The sequence below is a fragment of the Beauveria bassiana genome, assembly GCF_000280675.1.
Source record: "Beauveria bassiana ARSEF 2860 unplaced genomic scaffold BBA_S00008, whole genome shotgun sequence".
NCBI lineage: Eukaryota > Fungi > Ascomycota > Sordariomycetes > Hypocreales > Cordycipitaceae > Beauveria > Beauveria bassiana.
Genome location: NW_007930843.1, coordinates 531,434 through 550,199, shown reverse-complemented (window position 1 = coordinate 550,199; position 18,766 = coordinate 531,434). Strand labels below are relative to the sequence as shown.

At 50.5% G+C, this 18,766-nt stretch overlaps 7 protein-coding genes across 7 annotated transcripts; 3 read left to right on the top strand and 4 right to left on the bottom strand.

The window, feature by feature from the left end:
- Positions 1-267: 267 nt before the first annotated feature.
- BBA_03809 (DltD domain-containing protein) lies at positions 268-1,627 on the top strand (the record flags this gene model as incomplete). Its single annotated transcript, XM_008598906.1, has 4 exons — positions 268-298; positions 588-721; positions 778-934; positions 993-1,627. The coding sequence occupies 4 exons, from the start codon at positions 268-270 to the stop codon at positions 1,625-1,627; spliced, it is 957 nt and encodes a 318-aa protein (XP_008597128.1).
- A 905-nt stretch (positions 1,628-2,532) lies between these two features.
- Positions 2,533-3,473, top strand: BBA_03808 (NADPH-dependent 1-acyl dihydroxyacetone phosphate reductase, putative; the record flags this gene model as incomplete). The annotated part of the gene is made up of 4 exons (XM_008598905.1): positions 2,533-2,989; positions 3,061-3,070; positions 3,097-3,213; positions 3,302-3,473. 4 exons carry the CDS (start codon positions 2,533-2,535, stop codon positions 3,471-3,473), a joined length of 756 nt encoding a protein of 251 aa, XP_008597127.1.
- A 295-nt stretch (positions 3,474-3,768) lies between these two features.
- BBA_03807 (FAD binding domain-containing protein) lies at positions 3,769-5,502 on the bottom strand (the record flags this gene model as incomplete). Its single annotated transcript, XM_008598904.1, has 1 exon — positions 3,769-5,502. The coding sequence occupies one exon, from the start codon at positions 5,500-5,502 to the stop codon at positions 3,769-3,771; it is 1,734 nt and encodes a 577-aa protein (XP_008597126.1).
- A 711-nt stretch (positions 5,503-6,213) lies between these two features.
- BBA_03806 (Cytochrome P450 CYP682H1) lies at positions 6,214-8,295 on the top strand (the record flags this gene model as incomplete). Its single annotated transcript, XM_008598903.1, has 7 exons — positions 6,214-6,385; positions 6,441-6,485; positions 6,542-6,628; positions 6,728-6,850; positions 6,943-7,361; positions 7,440-8,029; positions 8,097-8,295. 7 exons carry the CDS (start codon positions 6,214-6,216, stop codon positions 8,293-8,295), a joined length of 1,635 nt encoding a protein of 544 aa, XP_008597125.1.
- A 343-nt stretch (positions 8,296-8,638) lies between these two features.
- Positions 8,639-10,725, bottom strand: BBA_03805 (MFS gliotoxin efflux transporter GliA; the record flags this gene model as incomplete). Its single annotated transcript, XM_008598902.1, has 8 exons — positions 8,639-8,952; positions 9,009-9,266; positions 9,320-9,435; positions 9,489-9,842; positions 9,897-10,116; positions 10,184-10,379; positions 10,467-10,481; positions 10,558-10,725. The coding sequence occupies 8 exons, from the start codon at positions 10,723-10,725 to the stop codon at positions 8,639-8,641; spliced, it is 1,641 nt and encodes a 546-aa protein (XP_008597124.1).
- A 1,094-nt stretch (positions 10,726-11,819) lies between these two features.
- BBA_03804 (Ankyrin repeat-containing protein) lies at positions 11,820-13,044 on the bottom strand (the record flags this gene model as incomplete). The annotated part of the gene is made up of 2 exons (XM_008598901.1): positions 11,820-12,892; positions 12,963-13,044. 2 exons carry the CDS (start codon positions 13,042-13,044, stop codon positions 11,820-11,822), a joined length of 1,155 nt encoding a protein of 384 aa, XP_008597123.1.
- Positions 13,045-15,686: 2,642 nt separating this feature from the next.
- BBA_03803 (Delta endotoxin central region subgroup 1) lies at positions 15,687-17,198 on the bottom strand (the record flags this gene model as incomplete). Its single annotated transcript, XM_008598900.1, has 1 exon — positions 15,687-17,198. The coding sequence occupies one exon, from the start codon at positions 17,196-17,198 to the stop codon at positions 15,687-15,689; it is 1,512 nt and encodes a 503-aa protein (XP_008597122.1).
- Positions 17,199-18,766: the final 1,568 nt, after the last annotated feature.

The following is an 18,766-nucleotide window of genomic DNA, read 5'->3' as shown; positions in this document are numbered from 1 at the left end:
TTGGCTTATCCAAGTTACGAATGACATGGAATACTCATGTGAAGATCACAAGGTATTACCCCGAGCTGAGCATCTGAAGACCATCAGTAACGTTCAGCCGTTCGGCTTAGCCATCTTGCGCAAGTCCTGCAGGTCTGACACGATAACCACATATGGCAATCTCGAAGTGGCGCACAGACTGGCGATACCAAGTGACATGTCCTGACCCAGTTCCGTCGTAATTCCACAAGCGTTCGGTAGCATTGCGCAACGTCTAGGCTGGCAATCATGCCAGCTGCTGCATGGTCAGAAACCCATGGTAAGCATGTAAATCTATCTGTGGATCAGTTCAGCCTCACTCTTACTCAACGTGATTTAGTTGGAACCGAATCGGCCGAGCGGACGAATTCTACGCCGGCAATTATTGGCCCCACGAATGAATGGAGATAGGCTAATGAAACAACTTGTTATTGGTTGTACATCAGAGAAAAGTAATACGACTCTCTTGGAAGAGGCAATAAACCTCGATAAGTTTAATTCAATCTTAATCTACCTCTTCACTTATACTTGCCTCTTTGCTCCACTACAGTCTCGCTCATTCTATGCAGTTGCAACTTGCGCAATCATGGCACCTCTTTCATCGTTCCAGGTTGTCGAATGCAAAACCATCGATGGCATCATCATCAGGGGAAGGTTCTATGCCGTCGACGGTAAAGGGCCGGCAATTATCATGACTCCCGGGGTACGTAGGGCAGACATTTTTGACTGCCAATTTAGCTGACAGTTTCGCAATGGTAGTTCAACTGTGTCAAAGAGATGCTGCTACCTGACATAGCAGAAACTTTTCAATCGCAAGGTTTCAATACCTACATATATGATCCACGGAGTATTGGTGACAGTGATGGCTCTCCAAAGAACCTCATTGATCCCCTTCAACAAGCAGAAGATCTCGCAGGTAAAATTTTCCCTGGGCAACTGGTCTTTTCAAGCAAAATCTGACACCTTTTTTTTAGACATTGTCACGCACATTTCTTCGCTTCCAAGTGTTGACTCGTCCAAGATTACACTCTGGGGAATGTCGTTTGGTGGCACCGTCAGCGCATGCGCCGCCGCTGTAGACCGTCGCGTCAAAGCTCTGGTCATGGTCTGTCCAATTTTGAGTTTCTACCAAGCCGAAAAGCGCGACAAGGCATTTTTGCAATTGATACGCGATCGTCAATCCCAGTTGCGCGGCAATGAGCCGTTTATGCTGCCGCCGTTCAACAGCAAGGGCGAGAATCCGATTGGAATGGCAGGCTCGGGCGGGCCGGGCGGCATCGAAGCGTACGGATTCATGGGTGCCGTCATTGACCGCGGCGCTCCCAACTTTCGGAACAAGATTGCGCTGCAGACATATCAGAAGCTGGCCTGGTGGCAGCCAAAGGAGATTTTGAAACTTGTGGACAAGACGCCAGTCTTGATGGTGACGCCCGAGCTAGATACCATGTCGCCCCCGGAAGAGCAAAAGGCAGCTTTTGAGCTGTTTCCGCAGACAAAGAAGTTTCTGGAGGCCAAGGGCAAGGGCCACTTGACTGTACTCAGTGGTGAAGGCTCGGTCGAGGTGGTTGATGCTATGACGGAATTCATACGGGAGAACGTGGCAGGCTAAATTGGCAATTTGGTGAGTTGTGTGAAGATGAAGGCAATTAGAGAACCATTCACAAGTGGTTCGGAAAACTCTCTGCGCTTTGACCTCGAGGCGGTCCTCAACCAACAGTGAACACCAGCTCATGGCCATTTACATGCTACATGGACGAATACAGAATAGATTAACTAGAGTAGCGGAAATAATCGCTTCAAGACTTTATTTAAAAGATCCATAGTCCCCTTCTAACTTTTTTGTCTCTTTGAGGAGAGATGCAACTATATTGTCACGCAAGTTCACTGTTGGTCATTTACTGGTGTCGCATTTTTCACATGCCGCTGTCGGCTGCCCCATTTTCGCCTTCGAATTCATATCTCTTGCGGCAATACCTAGCACTTCAATCTCTTACGCGTTTGCTAGCCTTTTTTTTTTTTCTTTCTTCTTCTTGTTATCTGAGGATTCGACAAGCAGTATCTGAATCTATATGATTACAAGGTCATCCAAGGCAATAATGCGCTAAAAGTAATGGTTCATCCCAATCGGGCAATTGCTTATGCTGCAGGTCTTACTCGGGAGGCTCCTGATTGGTCAAGAGTAAGAACCGAGTCCCAGCAGCGAGGCCCGCATGATTAGGCTCATAAGCTGCGATGGAGATAGCTTTGCTTGCGATGGCGAAATAAAAATAAGCAATTGCTTTGGTAGCTCGGACTCTTGCGTGTTGATAAGCCTAATTGCGAATTGATTGTGCCACAATTAGTAATTCATCGAAAATTGTCGTAGCTAAATTGAAGTGCTAGCTGGCAAAGAGCGCCCTCTAAACACATGAACTTTTGGCTTGGCCTTTTTCGCTGAGACACCACCAACAACCGCCGTAGCAAGCACTAGTCCTGCACATCCATCAGCCTCAGACCAAAACAGAGCAGAAAATCATGGCTTCTCCTACTATTGTCCTCATTACCGGTGCCGGTCGTGGCATTGGTCGTGGAATCTTGGAGCTGTATGCTGCAAAGCCCAACCACACCGTCATTGCGGCCAACCGCAACCCCGACGATGGCCCGTCCAAGGAACTGCTCAAGTTGCCTACGGCCGAGGGCACCACCGTTCAAGTGGTCAAGATTGAGGCGACGGACGACAATGACTCGCTCAAAGCCGTCGAGACGTTAAAGTCCAGCGGCATCGACCACATTGACATTGTCATTGCCAATGCTGGCAAAGCCACGGCCTGGCCGAAGCTGCAGGATGCCAAGATTCCCGACATTAAAGACCACATCGACACCAATGTCTTTGGCTTTGTTCGACTTTACCAGGCAGTCTTTCCGCTCCTCAAGGCATCCAAGAACCCCAAACTCATTGTGATTGGATCTAGCGCTGCATTCTTGACGGCAAGTAATTCCCATTACCACCTTTAGGCGCACACCAGTACTAACAGTCGAATAGTAAGTGACTTGGCCTCATAGAGCCACAACAGTATGTGATTAATCTAACATGGCCAGGAACGTGATCCCCTTCCCCAACGCTGTCTACGGCCCGACCAAGATCCTTCAGCATTGGTACGCCAGGACTATTGCCGTTGCCGAGACGTGGCTCACAGTCTTTCCCATCGATCCTGGGTAAGTTGCGCACCAGCGACGGCGCTTTATTTTTCTCTGTTTTCCTCTGTTTTCCTCGCATTGCTAATAAATATTGCAACTTGTACAGCTTCGTTCAAACCGAAATGGGGAACCGCGGTGCGCGGGCCTTTGATCTTGCCGAGGCGAGCATCAGCGTGGATGAAAGTGTTCGAGGTGTGGTCAAGGTCATTGATGAGTCCACCAAGGAGACTCATTCCGGCAAGCTTTGGAAGTGGACTGGCGAGGAGGAGCCTTGGTAAATATTCTAAAGAGAAAGCTTTAAAATTATTAGACCTAGATGACTCTACAACACTAGATGAACATTTTACTGCCACGTCGTATAGCCCTTGGTAAAAGCCGCCTAGCTCACAGTCACACCGTTGCGGGCTGTAACAAACGAGGCCCGTCTGGCGTGTAGTTCTGCACCTGTTTGTATCTTGCATGTCATCTAAAAATGTATTTGTATATACATAATCTATATCCATAACAAGATGTCTATGTATTCGCATGTTTTTTCTGGTAAAAGATAAAAAGCTGGCTTGTGCAGTTGCAGCGTTACTTTCTGCACAACCTCCCATCAGAGGCCCTAACCCAGGCGTCACTCCCCACTGAAGCCGGCCCGTACAGCAAAAACTGCGGATCGTACCTCTTCTTCACGCGCAACAGCTTGTTGTAATTGGCGCCAAAGTAGTCCTTTTTCCACTGCACATTGTCCAGAGTCGCCTCGTTGATGTATGCTCCGCCGCCGGGCGCGGCAGCTCGCAAGAGTTCCTGGTGCGCATTCATGTCGGCCTGAACAGACACGAGCTGCGCCGTGGACGCATCCTCCTTGTACACCTCTTCGATGATCAAGTGGTACAGCGCATCGCGCCACGCAGGCAAGACTGCATTCGTGTTTGGCGCTCTACCCCTGTGCGCACGGTTTGCGTTTCCAGCCACCCCGTTGACAAATGGTCTCCCTCGAGAATTGGTAATGTCGCGAATGGCCTTGACGACGTCTGGCAGGTTGCTCTTGATGGCGTCACGGCTAATCAGGCGTCCGCCGATTGTCTCGTTGTTAAAGTACGATCCGTAGGGTAGCTTGGGGTTGTACTTGAGATAGTGCTCATAGTAGTTGCCCTTGACGTTTTTGTCGAGGGTGTAATTGAATCCGAGCTGCGTCACTTGTTTCAAAAAGGGATCCAGGGCCGTTTGGATCTCGGCTACTCCGTGGTCTGCGTAAGTTACCTGGCTGAGCCCAAAGGTGGTGTTGGTGATGCGGTAAACGCTCGTGAACCCGGGTAGTGTGTCGAGGTACAGCAGATGGCGATGCCAGGCAGCGACGACTTTCCAGTGCGCCTCGATGTTGCTTTTCGTTGCGGCACTCACTGTGAGCGAGGCCCCAGAGACAGGTCCGTCGCGATGCGCGCGCGTTGTCACAGACAGGACAACGCCGTAGTTGCCGCCTCCTCCGCCGTTGAGAGCCCAGAAAAGGTCCGCATTTTGTGTTGGGCTGGCCACGAGATGTTTGCCGCCGACTGTGACGACTTCGACTTCGAGCGTATTGTCCGCTGCAAGGCCGTATGTGCCGAGAAGCGGCCCATGCCCTGCACCTTGGAGATAACCGCCAGCAATGCCTACTGTAGGACAATAGCCTCCCACAACCCGCAGGCCCTGCGCCGCCGCCTTGGGGTACACGTCGAATGCTTGCACACCTGCGCCAAGCTTGACAGCTGAGCCGTTGTATCTTGTGCTGGTGTAGTTGAGAAAGTTGATAGTCTTTAGATTGTGTGTCCAGATGGCTAGTGAGCCCTGTCCAGTGGATCGGCCCAGGTAGTCGTGGCCCGTATTCTTGACTTGAACGCGGATATTGCTCTTCTTTGCAAACTGTAGCCCAGCAACAACATCAGCGGCGTTGCTGACATTGATGGCGTACGAGGCGTAATTTCCCTGCAAGCAAGGCGCGGAAGGACTGGTAAAAGGAGTGCAGGAGTTGTTTGCCCAGAACGGCGACATGATGTTGACCGGATCCGAAAAGTACGGAGCCTGCTCCGTCCAGTGATTGGCGAGTTCAGTGCAAGCTGCAGCGTCGTAGGTAGAGCCGTGGCAGACGTGTGCCAGAGGCTTGCCTGCAAGTAGGCGGCCCTGCACTGACACGTTGAGCTGGTTCCATGATTCAAAGGACGGCCACTGGGAGTCTTGGGGCAAGTAGCGACATCGAAGGTTGTCGGTGTGATTCGATGCCTGATGTGGGAGAGACACTACTAATGGCGCTAGAAGCAAGCAAAGAGACACAGAAGAGCGAAACATTGTAATCTACTCGCGTACGTCGTGCGTTCGAGAGCACAGTCAAGGTGGTATCGATTGAACCGAACACATGGCTTCTTGTGCATATTCAAGTAATTCTAATACTACATCAGACTGTTTTGACTAGGTACAGCTGCACACTGTTGGTTGGAATAGTGGACAAGGCTGTCGAGCGCCGTCGGACGACGCCGCCACTAACAAGTCAGTAAGCCTCAAGTCCGAGGTGGACTGTTTTATTAGTGCGGCTGAACCGTCTCCAGTCCCCCAGCGTATTACGAGCTCCCTGTTATTGCTGATGATGCATTAGCCAATAATTTTTCACGTTTAGCTTATCCAACGGGCTGAGAGATCTGAACGGAGCTAATTCAGTGTTGTGCTCTAGATCCATATGTCATCTTGGTGGCTTGCCTAATCTGTCTCTCGAGAGGCTTTCAGCTGTGAGCACGTAATTCCCATTACAGAGGTTTCGAGTAAGCAGATACGGGCGAGTGGGTATTAGAACATGTCACATATTTTCGATCTCCAACTAGTCGGTAGTTGAAGTTTTTTGATTAAACTATTTGCAGTGCGCTCGAGAAAGCTATACCATATAGCTTGCCGAAGCACCCTTGTCCAGTGCGAAGAAACCAGGCGAATGCACCGAGCAGCGACAGCGACAGCACACCCACAATGTCACAATTTTTAAATCTATCGGTGCCAAAAGAGTGGAAAACCATGGCCGCGAGCAATTTCGCGAGCACGGCTCAACCTGTTCTCCAAACGCTACAGCAAGGACTCGACGACGCCGTCCATGTGTGGCGTGTTGACGGGCTGCTGTCCTGGCCCACCGTGTATCTCATCACCACGGCAGTCTTGACATATTGCACCTACTTGGTAGCGCAGCGATGTATGTTGATACTTTTATTGGAGGCAATACGGCACGGCTAAATTTTCTAATGTAGTGTTCTTTCATCCATTGGCTGGCATTCCCGGCCCCAAGTTTGCTGGTAAGAGCAAGATGATAAGTCCTAGAAAAGAATGCAGGCAAGCTAACTGGGAACAGCCTTGACGTATTGGTACGAGATATACTACGATGTCTGGAAGGGTGGCCAGTACTTTCGCAAGGTTAAGCAGATGCACGAAAAATACGGTACAGTGCCATTCCTTTTTTTTTTTGACCCTTTACTTCGGTATCGGTGCAAGAAGAAGATTCATGCTACTGATCAAAGTGCTCACACATCGTCTTTAGGCCCTATTGTACGAATCAACCCCGACGAGGTGCACTTCAACGACCCCGAATTCATCGAACCGCTGTACCCAAGCGCCAAGCGCAAGACCAACAAGTCCATCATGACAGGCCGCCGCACCGGAAGTAAGTATCTGCCCCCATCTTTCCATTTTTCGACTCTACGCAACACAACAACACAACGCGAAAGAAGTGACTTACACGCCCCGTCTATACAGCCCCCAACTCTCTCGCCGGAACCGCAGACCATGACACCCATCGCCTCCGCCGCAGCACCATTTCCGGCTTCTTTTCCACGGCCAGCATCCGTCGCCTCGAGCCCATCATGAAGGCAGACATGCGCAAGCTGCTGTCTCGCATGCACGAGGCCGGCGAGACGGGCGAGGTGCTCAAGTTTCACTTTGTCCTCAAGGCGTGCGCCTGCGACATTGTCACCCAGTACGCCTTTGGCACGTCTTTCAACTTTCTCGGCGAAAAGGACTTTGCCGCACCGTACATCGAGGCCACCGACGTCTTTCACTTCTTCAACCACGCCATGTGTCATTTCCCCATCGTGGGCTACCTGCTCGGCGCATTGCCCGACTGGCTAATCAAGTCTGTGTTTCCTGGACTGACTGAAATGTGGAATAAAAAGACGGTATGTACCTGGACACATATGTGTATACATGTGTCTGTTTCTTCACGAGTTGCAGGGTTAACATGTGGCAATGTGTAGATGTGGCTCGACGAAGTCGAAAAGATTCGCAGCTCGCCCAACCCCGAACGCATCAAGAGCACCATCTTCGAGGGCGTCCTCAGCAGCAAGCTCCCCGATGAGGAAAAGACGAATGCGCGTCTCGCGCACGAGGCCCAGCTCGTCGTCTTTGCCGGCCAGGGCACCACCGCCTACACCCTCAGCGCCGCCATCTACCAGCTGCTCTCCCACCCGGACGAGCTGGCCAAGGTGAAGAAGGAGCTTTCCGACGCCCTCGGCGCCGCCACCGACGACATTCCCTCGTACTCGCAAGTCGAGAACCTGCCCTACTTTCAGGCTGCCATCCAGGAGACGCTGCGACTTCACCCGGGCGTCGTGGCCCGCCTGCCGCGCGTTTCGCCCACCGAGCCCATCGTCTACGAGGACAAGGCCCGCGGTCGCTCGTACGTCGTCCCCGCGGGTGTCACCTACAGCATGACGGCCCAGATTGCGCACACAAACGAGGCCGTCTTTGCGGACGCGGACAAGTTTATCCCGCAGCGATGGATTGACAACCCGAGACTGGATCGCGCCTTTATTGGCTTTGCAAGAGGCACGCGCAACTGCATTGGGTAAACTCTTTTTCCTTTTTTTTCTCCCTTTCTTTGAGATTCGCAATGCTAATGTAAATTCGAATAGCATGAACTTTGCCAAGCAGGAACTATCGATTATCCTGGCGACAATCCTTCTCAAGTACGACTTGTACCGTGGCCAAGAGGGTCCCACGCTTGAACTGTACAACACTACCCGCGAGCGGGATATTGATTGTGTCCGCGACATGATTATTCCTTTCCCTGCGGCTGGAAGTCCTGGTCTTCAGCTCAGAGTTCGAAACTAGCGGGGTTTTTTGTAGTGTGAATAGAAAGCAGGCCTGAGCCTCCTGTAGCGGGAAGCCGCTGTACTTGAGTTTGTAATTGGGGACAGTGTTTGGTAAACTAGTAGTTATGGTTTGGAATTCGTGGCGTAAGAATATATGGTCTTATTGACTTGGACAAATTGCTTTTTTTTTTTTGAATTTAAAGATTTCTCATGATTGTTGATAGAAAATGAATGTCATTCATACCCTAAGGCACATATACCATATGCAACACCATGATGAGCCAAAGTAAACATCACAAATGCGGTTGGTAAATTATAGTAGGCTTTGCAGCTGCGAGTCACCAACTTCAAATTCCACTAAATTACAAGGCCGCCATAACATTCACTTTGGAGCCGTTCGCCAAGTTTTTTATAGGCGCAATCCAACTCGCCAGAAACGCACACCCAGCAAACCCCACACCAAGCGCAAAGGTATCCTTGAGGGCGCCGAGATATGCCTGAAGCACAAAGTCAATATCGCTCGCAGAAACCTGACTTCTTAGATCCGATGCGCCAATTGTGACGATATGCGCAGCGTCAATACCAGGCGCAATGCTCTTGAGATAGTACAACAGACGATTAATAAAGGCCGACTGGCCAGCAGAGATGCACACTGCACCTCCCGTCATCTGGAAAACTACAGCTTGCATGTCAGCATCTAGACTATCGAAGCGAAGAGGCTCGGTCGCTTACAGAGAATGATGGCTGTGCTGGCCGAAATGTCCTCGGGTGCGGACATTGCTTGAGCCACAATGACGGGAACCTGGATGGCGAGGCCCTGCCCTGCGCCCAGAAGCATCTGGTATCCAAGTGGGCGAGCTAGCGGCGTATGCATGCCCATCGTGTACAACAGGCCAGCTGCAATGGTACAAGCTGCGCTTCCTAAGGCCATGTATACAGTATAGTATCCATATATGGTAATCAGAAAGCCGGAGATGATTGCAAAAAAGCCTTGTTGTCAGAAATTAGCGATGGGGCGCATGTGCCGGGGGGCTCATACTTACAAGCTCCGAATATTAGTGGCAAGTTGTAGATGCCACTCTGCGCCGCCGAGTAATTGTCGATGGACTGAAAGTAAATTGGAATGTAATATGTGAAGAAAAAGTTCATTCCGTTTTGACTAGCCACATGGAAAATTAGCAAAGTTTAACCATCCGGCTGGGGAGGACTGACAAGAAGGCGAAGCAGGCCACTCCGTAAATCACTCTTTTGCTCAAAATGCGAGGCACAAGCGACGCTCTTTCACCTTGCCATATTTGTACTGCAGCAAACAAAAAGCTCGCTACAACTGATACGACCAGGCAGGCAATTACAGATGCAGAGTCCCAGGCACGGCTGGCGCCAGCCCACTGCGTGACCAGGAAGAAGCAAACCATGCTGACGACAGCCAGCGCCACCCCAAGAAGATCGAGTTGTAGTAGGATTTCGGAGAGCGGTGCCGGCACTGGTTTTGCCGCGGACGGAGGTTTAAAGGAGAATAAGATCAGAGCAAGGCTAAGACCTCCAATGGGGAGGTTGATGTAGAAACTTTGACGAGTAATCAGAACCCTTGTGGATGTTTGGAAGAGTGCCAATTCTTACCACCATCTCCAACTGATGTTATCGGTAAAGACACCTCCAATCAGCGGACCAGCTACACTCGCGACGGCATAGGATACGCCAACTAGACCAGTGTATCGGGCTCGTTGGGCTGGTGGAACAATGAATGCGATAATTGTGTAAGTTCCGCAGTAAAGTCCCGCGCCTCCGACACCTGTCACGGCTCGGCCCACAATGAGAGCAGTGTTGTTTGTCGCTGTGGCTGTTGGACAGTCGCGCGTTAGCAAAGACTATCAAGTTTTCAGGGCCGCGTCTTTGACTACACGCACCACAAACCAGGCTGCCAACCTCGAATACAATGCCTGCTGCGAGATATGTCCACTTTAAATGGCAGTATCTGTATAGCTTTCCCCAAAAGGATTGGAACGCGGCCAGTGTCAAGAAGAATGACGAGCCATACCATCCAACCTGGTCAATGGCGTGAAATTCATCAGTAATTTTGGGAATGGCCGTGGCAACTATGGTCTGCATGCACAATTTGTTAGTATTCTCGACCACGATTGCAAATCGAGCGTCCACTTGGGCTAGTCAAAAGAATTTGATGCCACAAACCATGTCAAGGGCTGCCTACAACAGACGGACGGTTAGCTCCATTGCTCTACCCAACGATGATTACAAGCAAAGCAGACAATTGACGACTTACTAAAAACAAGCACAAAAGGATACCCAGCACCACAAATGCTAGTTGCAGACCGCGTGGATAATCTTCATCTTTGGTTTCCACTAACGGAGCTTCAGATTCTTCGAGGTTCACAGGTGTCGTTTTCTCGGCCTCGACACGCTGCTCTGATGATACCGTGTCGACGCTCATGATGCGTAGGTCAGGCCAGGGAGCCTAGCTACAATGTCGCAATTCAACCGAGCCTTTTTTTTCTTTCCCAAACAAAGTAGCTCTCTTTTCCTTCTCTCCAAAGCGACGGAAAATCGGGGACATCACTTTACAAGTGTCGTAGATAGATGGGGTGCGGTGCTGATAAGCTGGTGCAGTGCCTTTTCCTGCGAGGGCCTTGCTGCAAGAGGTGGGAATTTTCCAACCCCTTACCTTCACAGGCCAGCAAAGCTCGCTGGGGGGCAGGAGGAACAAGCTTTCCACATCGCAATCGCCCGGGGTAAGAATCTTGGTAGTGCGAAGATTACACGATAAAGCGCTGACCTGTCATGCAAGGTAAGCATTCTTACGCACTAGTAGGCGCGATTGTGGTCCGGCGGGGTCAAGCCATCAGCCGCACTGCAACTATTGCGAGGAATACGATTCGCTTCCAACGTCCGACCGGCAAGACATGTGCTTGCAAGAGTTTTGGGAACTTTACGGAATTACTGAATGGCGAATTCAGTGCCGTAAATTGCGATTTTCAGGGGCGCGGTGGAGGTACGCCATAGTTAGGAACGCCCGCATCGAGGACTGGAAAACGAATCGCATAGGGGGGGAACTAGGACTGCAAAACTGCAAAGTAAGCGCCAAGCACAATCAGACATGTCGAAATCGCGACTGGGGTTGTATTTCAGTTCGTAGAGGGATGATGACAGCGTCGTGTGAGCTGAGTTTACGCGCTTAGAGCCATCTCTCGTCCCTGGCATTGGTTCATGCGGTCTGAGTTTTGATTGCATCTGCATAACAGTGTCTTGAAATCCCTACTGTTTACCATGCAGTGGAGCCCTGTCCGCTCTCTCGATCGTAGCATGAGGAACCTTTGTTCAGCAGATGAAGCCTCTGGGCGTGACAGAGTTGCAGCAGGAGATCTGAAAAGCTAAATTTGGATATATTCTATGCACATCAAAAGAGCACCAAAGCGCATTGTACGTAACGCACAGAACGTGAAGCTGAATATAGGGAGCACCCGAAACGTGCAAAAGGAGCAGTCCCGCACCCCAACAGAGAGGTTTGCATCGCATAGGCCCAGCATCTCAAGATCCCAGAGGCTCCACGTTAAATGGCATTGGTTTTCCGGTATGCGGACACATTTTGGCTCGTGCCTTTATGTTGGCACCGACCTGCATCAACAGCAATACACCCGCCTCGAAACGTCTCTCGACCGCGAGATGTAGCGGCGTCCAGCCAACATTATCGTGGGCATCAATGTCGAAGCTTTCTCGCTCATATTTGTTCCAATGTTCCAGTAACGTTCTGAGGACCTCTAATCGACGATATAGCACAGCCCAGTGCAGTGGTGACCGCCCTTCCTTGTCGAGCAAGCCGATGCGGGCACCGTGGGCTAGCAACATCTGCACAACGGGTTCGTTGTCCTGAATTGCTCCGTGAAAGAGCGGTGTTCGCCCATTACTATCTGGAGAGTTGATTCCGTCCGTGTCTTGTCTTAGCAACATGCCGAGGATGCGCTCGTTCCCGCTCTGCACCGCAATGTGGATGGTACTTATCCATCCCTTGTCACTTGCGCCGCTATCGTCCTTCTCTTTGTTCATCGTCTCGGTCTGAAAATTCTTTAGATCAGAGATTTGCGTGTCTATGAAAGTCTCACGCCGAGGACTTGGACCATTTACGCTGCTGACAGATGACGGTGGCCCGCCTTCGCCGACAGGAGTCCCATGCGATCGACCCGATAACGACGACGACGACGACGCATATGAAGATGATGCGGTGGCCCGTGGCGTTGGCAAAACAGAGTACGGCGTCCGCACTGGAGCAGAGAAGGTGTGGTCGAATGATAAAGACCGGCTTGGTGGTTTGGCAGGCAGATTAGGCATGTCAAAGCAAGAGTCAAAGTTGCCGTCAAAGTACGCGTCCATGGAGAAATCGTCCACCGATACTGTGGCTGGTGTCATGGGCAGCCCATCAAGCCGCATCCCCATATCGATGCTTCCGAATAATCCGGGCGAAGAGAATGTGCTGGAAGTGTGTGGCGTAGATGTGACTTGCGCGACTGCCTTGGATGATGATGATGATGATGGCCGCCGTGAATGGTGGGCGGAGGAGCGACTATTGGCAGTGGATGACGCTGCTTGGTTTTGAAGCCGCTTGTCTAGAACGCCACATTACAAGACATCTCGGTCAGCCTCGCAAATTCTTTTGATACTCGCGGCGCGACTTACGACGAAACTTGCGTTGGGCGATGCGGTTTTGAACGCGACGCCGCTCGACAGGATCGGTGGGGAGCTGCACAGTGACATCCATTGTGCCTCTCGTGTACAGAGTGATGATGGTTTTTAAGGGTTTTGACGTCCCGAGGCGTTTGAAGATAAGTCTATTGTTGTATCGTCAAAAGATTGATGATCTAGCGTGGGTGAGATGGACTCGTTTGTAGGCGGCGGCGGATCAACTCTGTTTGCCCCACGTCGTTGGCAACACACAAGGAACATATCATGGGCAGGACAAAGACGGCTCCCATAACCACGTTTTCTTGACGCCGCACATTCGCCGACCATGAACTAATTCAGTTAGACACTAAATCGATTATCTGGTGGCGTGCTCATGGCGCGGCGCAAGCCGGGTCTTTTGGGGTCGAAACAGCCTACTCTGCCTGCCCTCGGTAGTCTGTCAAGCCATGCGGATTCTGCACAAGCCTTCGCAAGCCACCCCGACAACCGCCTACATTTCCTTTCCTTTTACCCGTAGATTACTTGATCTATCCTTTTTTTTTACCTTTTTTCTTGCAGCTGCGCCCGGCCGTTCCTTGGCAAATCTCCAGCCGCACCCGATGAGGAAATACTCAGCTGAGAGGGGTCGCCAGCTACTCGAATAGCTCCAATGACGAATGGCAATCGGAGCGGGAAAGGGGGTTCCATCAGCGGTGCAACAGTTTCGCCTGATGACAGGTACGGGCTATCAGCTGGGGGTTCGGACTAGCCTTCCGCGTTGGTGACTGAAACGGCATGGCGTGCTTGGATACTCGAATGCACCCAGGCGCGAGGCGTGCATGATAAGATAGCGAATGGTGAAGCTCTCAGTAAGTTCCAAGCTATGCAAGGCTCCGAAGATATACGACTGTCGCATATGTATGGCCATGCAAAAGCAGGCAAAAGCGCAAGTACGACGCAATCTGGGATGATAAGGATAAGACTAGACTTGAGGAATGTGATTCATCATCATGGTCGTATAACCTCACTGGGTGTGACAACGGGCACGGTCATAAGCCCGAATGCGACGGAAAGAGATATTCGTTCTGTTCTAGAAGCGTAACGAGCCATCCGTCAAAGGGGACCTTGTTGTGCTACTTTTTTCAGCTGAAACAGAATACCATTTCGCTGTCTCTTCATTGGCTCAGGAATTTCAATCACTCCATCCGCGTAGACTCGATCTCGAAGCTAAAAACAGATTCAAGACGTTAGTAAGGCGTGATAAACCCACATCTTCACAGGCATTCATCCCCCTCCGTCTTTTCCCGCCCCCACCGGGCGTCCGACTGCCGTAAACTGAATGGAGAATTATGAGTCGGGCGACGGAGAAAACAATGATAATCTGACCCCGCCAGCCAGTTGACTCGCACTGCGTTGTTGATTCCCCAAAGATCTGACGCCACGTGCCTTGTTCATAACTATTCTGGGTAACGTGTCAGTGCGAATACATGGTGGGTTCGCAGCCCCTGTGCCAAGGAAGCGAGCCAGGATGTTCTATACAAGCGAGTGGCGACAAAGGGTTTAAGGAGGGCGAGTTGGAACTCGAACCACTGTTCGGATCTACATGGCACATGCGATGCACTTTGAACAAGGGCTTCGGCATGAGGGAGCTGACGCCAGGAACCCCGCTACGACTGCCGGCGGCTGTAAGCCCGGGAGGACAAAGCGCCGACGCGGATCGAGGGGCATGAAGTCATGGTCACATTATCCGCTTTTATTAACTACCACACTTAAACTTAATGCCGACGTTTATTTTGACTGCCTACAGTCCCTGGCTCCGCCAAAACGACGTTTCCGCCATGATACATAGCAGACTAAGAAGCATGTTTATCCGACACTCATCTTCTCTGCCTATTTCCCCCTAGGGATCAAGTTGTGAGTTAAGCCATCACTGGCTTATTGCACCGGCATAGCATTTAGACCGGTAGTTTCTGAGCTAATACATTTGAGTTGGTTGCTCTCCGTAACACGATCACTATTTTATCGCATCTCTACGTTTTGTCTTTCTCGACACCTAAGCAGAGTTATAACATCTTGCCACCATTCTCAGTACGAAGTGTGCAGTTGACTGTCGCGGACGACTTCGTCCCGCAGGCACCAAGACATTCATCAGATAATTGATTACGTGTGGTGCCTCGAGTATTGAAGACCGAATGAGCTCATGAACTTTTCGTTGCTGGCTTACACCCGAGCCAAGATCGACATCATTTTGTAGTTGGTGTTGGCTCAATGTCCACAGTATTGCTAACTTATTGCACGAGCTAGTCTCTGAGAGAGGAAACGAGGTTTGAATGATCGGCTAGCTTTTAGACGAAAAACCCCACTACTACGCTCATAGAGCGCTGATATATCGGACAACTTGTATCGACGCAATTACAGGGCCCCGATCCTTCCAGGTGCCCTTGCTAGTGCCTGTTCCCGCATCGGCGACACGGGCCAATCAATCCGGCCACTAATGATTAATGTGATGAAGCGAATTAACATTATCAAATTTGCAGAGATGGGATGGATTAATAAGTATGTCTAGTTCTATAAGTCTTTTCTATACGCATCGGCTTGTCATGTTGAAAGGCCGTTTCTGTTTATCGCCTTTGGTCAGTTGTTGAAACCTCCCAGGTTCTAATTTTATCCGAATGACAACCCTGGTCCCCAGCTACAAACACTTGCTCGAGTATCTCACTGGTTAAGTTCGGGATCGAACTAATTGCCGGAAGTGAGCAGAGGTCTGAAACCAAAGACAACGCCCTCAATTCCCTCCGGGTCGTGTCTCTCATAGTGAGTACCGTAAATGCTAGTCAAAGCGTAACCCGTACGGTTGACAGCCGTCTTCATATGAGCGTGCCTTCCCTGTCCGAATGGTCCGTGGACTGTTCCTTTGTTGGTGACAAACTGCAGCTGTCCCACTTTATGACCATAAATGAGATCAACGTTCTCAATGTATTCGTCCGATTCGAGTGTGAAGATCCTTTCCTCCAATTCTGGCTTTCTGCAAAGCCCAAACTCATTGTCCCAAGTTTCACCATATTTCACCTGAAGACTAGTCACGTCTTCAGCAACACAAAGGCGGACACTAGTAATCTTTTCAGTACGCTTGGTGACGGGCGCAGGGCTGCTTTTGCTCCAGGCAACGTTTTCTGAGTAGCGAACGTAAGGGCCGCGAAAGATCTCACGGTCGAGGTTCAAATAGGATTCTTCTGTAATCTCCTTATCGCCGCCCATATAAGGCCAGAATTCGGCATAATGAAGGACGTTCTCGAGCATTTGCAAATCGTATTCGGAATATGCCTGTAGAGCTAGACCTTCATTGGTTCCCTTGCCTTCGTAGTGTCCATATTTGTGCCAGTCATCTGGCTTGACCTGCTTGCGGCCCTCCTCGTAGTATTTGTTAACATGTGAGATGTAGTCTAGTTCGCTGCGATCAGCTCTGGTGGCGACTTTCGCAACCATCGTTGTATAAGCTTCCTTCCACGTCGCAATCAGCTCTGCGGGCAGGCCGTTGGCCTCACCGGCATCGATCGCCTCGTGGAACATTGCGAGCTCCGTGCTGTCTGCTCGTGCGTTGAGAGCGGTCAATCCTCTAGCTGAGTTGCCAGGCGAGGTCAATCTGGTGAACTCATCCCGAAGAGTAACATCGATGTACTCCTTAGCCAAGCCCCATTCTAGTCCATGTTTGAAACCGTCAGATAACAGCGACATGTGTAGATTAGCTACCTGCGCAAAGAGAGGTAGCGCAGCCGCCGCATAATCATCAACCTGAAATTCAGGAACGGCGGCCCGGAGCACAAAGAGGAACGAAACATGTACGTATCGAAGCATCTCAGCAAGCTTTTCTTTCGACTCTGGTGCCGCCTCTTGATACTGTCTCCAGAGACTTGCGTACTCTCTGTGGTTATGTCCCAGACCATCTATTTTGCTTTGGAGCTGCTTGACTTGGTGTGCCTGAAGCTTGGCGCCGATCAAGGTCTCAACGCGCTCATGCAGCTTCTCCCATGGGTCAGCGGTCTGCACAGGGAACAAAGCCATGCCCAGAACGACCGCGAGCGAGCCCATGACTGATCCAATAACAGGAACGACGTTCAGGCCAACGGCGAAGATAGCAAGGACGAGTTGGGCTATTCCGTTGGGATTGTCCAATTTCAGCCTGAGGCCAGTCTGAGCAGCGCCAAGAGCCTTGTCGGCCAACTTGAGGGCAAGTTCCTGGTTGAACGACATGTTGATAGATTCGAAGGAGCGGTATTGGAGATGAGATGTAGGAGATGAGTGAGGAAATAAAAGTAGGAGAGTCAAGTGATGTGTTATTTGTGATGATGATAACTTGATCAGAGTGACAGCGAAGTCATAATCTTTTATACCTGTCCTGCTCTTGGTCTTGGAATCTAGCCCAGAATGGTCACAAAGATGAGCAGATTTCTATGCCTCGTATCATCCATTCCCGCACCGCAACACGACTTCAGAGCATGAACGGAATCTGTATTATGGTCGCCATCCTCTGCAAGATGCCTTCGCCGACGTCGTTCGCCGATTGTTCGGGCTTTCAGAAACACCACATCAACTGACCTAGGGTAGCCGGTAGGCTTGGTCGAGGCAGTGATCATGACTCGAGCTGCCGCCGACGGCCTTCACGGTACGGTAGTTGGTTCTCCGAGGAATAGCGCTATTAAGTAAAAGCGCCAGAAAAGGCCGCTCCTGCCCAATTCGGATTCAAGTACCAGCCAGTAGTTTTATTACTGTTGGTTAAACAACGATAATTATCGTTAGGTTATTAGCCTAAATTCATGTTATTAATTGATTTTTTTCTATTATCCTACAAGTCAGTGTATGTAGAGGCCACACACAAGAGCTATTATACAAATTAAAGTAAGGCCTTCCTAGCTTCTAGCTAATAAGAATTTAGTGCCTTAATAGGCATAACAATTACAGTTTCCCCCATACTTGCAACTGGTTGGGATTAGAGAAGTTCGGCAGAGGTCGCTAATTTCAGTGGGCAGCCAGCTGAAAACCCTTGTATTGGGACTTGTAGTGTCTTTGTACAGCGTCTAAGAAATATGCAAAGTCTTGAGCATTTTGTCGAACATTATGTTGAGTTATTGTGCAACAGACTTACAGACTTTAATGAGTTTACTTGGTCTCTCCTGTAGAGTCCGTATATGAGCCTGTGCCCCTCAGGGTTGGGTCATGGCCGTAAAGCACCAATGTGCCTCCTTTGAACCTTTACCACCCCGGGCCGAGTCATGAAGCCCGAGGAGTACATTTCGGCAGTAAACTTTCTCCGGCTATGCACGACATTTGTCGCCGGATGATGAGGCAGGGGATCCTGGGCGCCCGGGCGCCCGGGCGCGACAGGCTGCGAGTGTTAAATATAGCTGCGTGACGAATACAGCCGGCTGCCAGCTGCTAAATTTATTCTAGGGCTACTATACTAAGTCATTTGAGCAACTGCCACGCATCTGCAATTGAGAATCATTTTTCTGCCGTTTTTGGCCCAACTTCGACCAAGGTTGAGCTTTGTTCGACCAAGGTTGAGTTGGTCCCCCGTGACGAATGGAGCCTGCTGGGTCTAGAGCACGGACGTCCAACAATGGAGTCAATTATATATCAGATTATGGAGTGTATTTCTTATGCTGGACAAGACGGTTCACGTCGGAACTCGGACTCTCGAACCCGCGAGGATGCCGCGTACGCCGTTAGCCGGCGTTATTACGGTATGGCAACCACTATAACATTTATTCTGCATTGCGCCGCTGTATTTGTATCTTGAGCCTTCATAGGAAGCGTCCCAT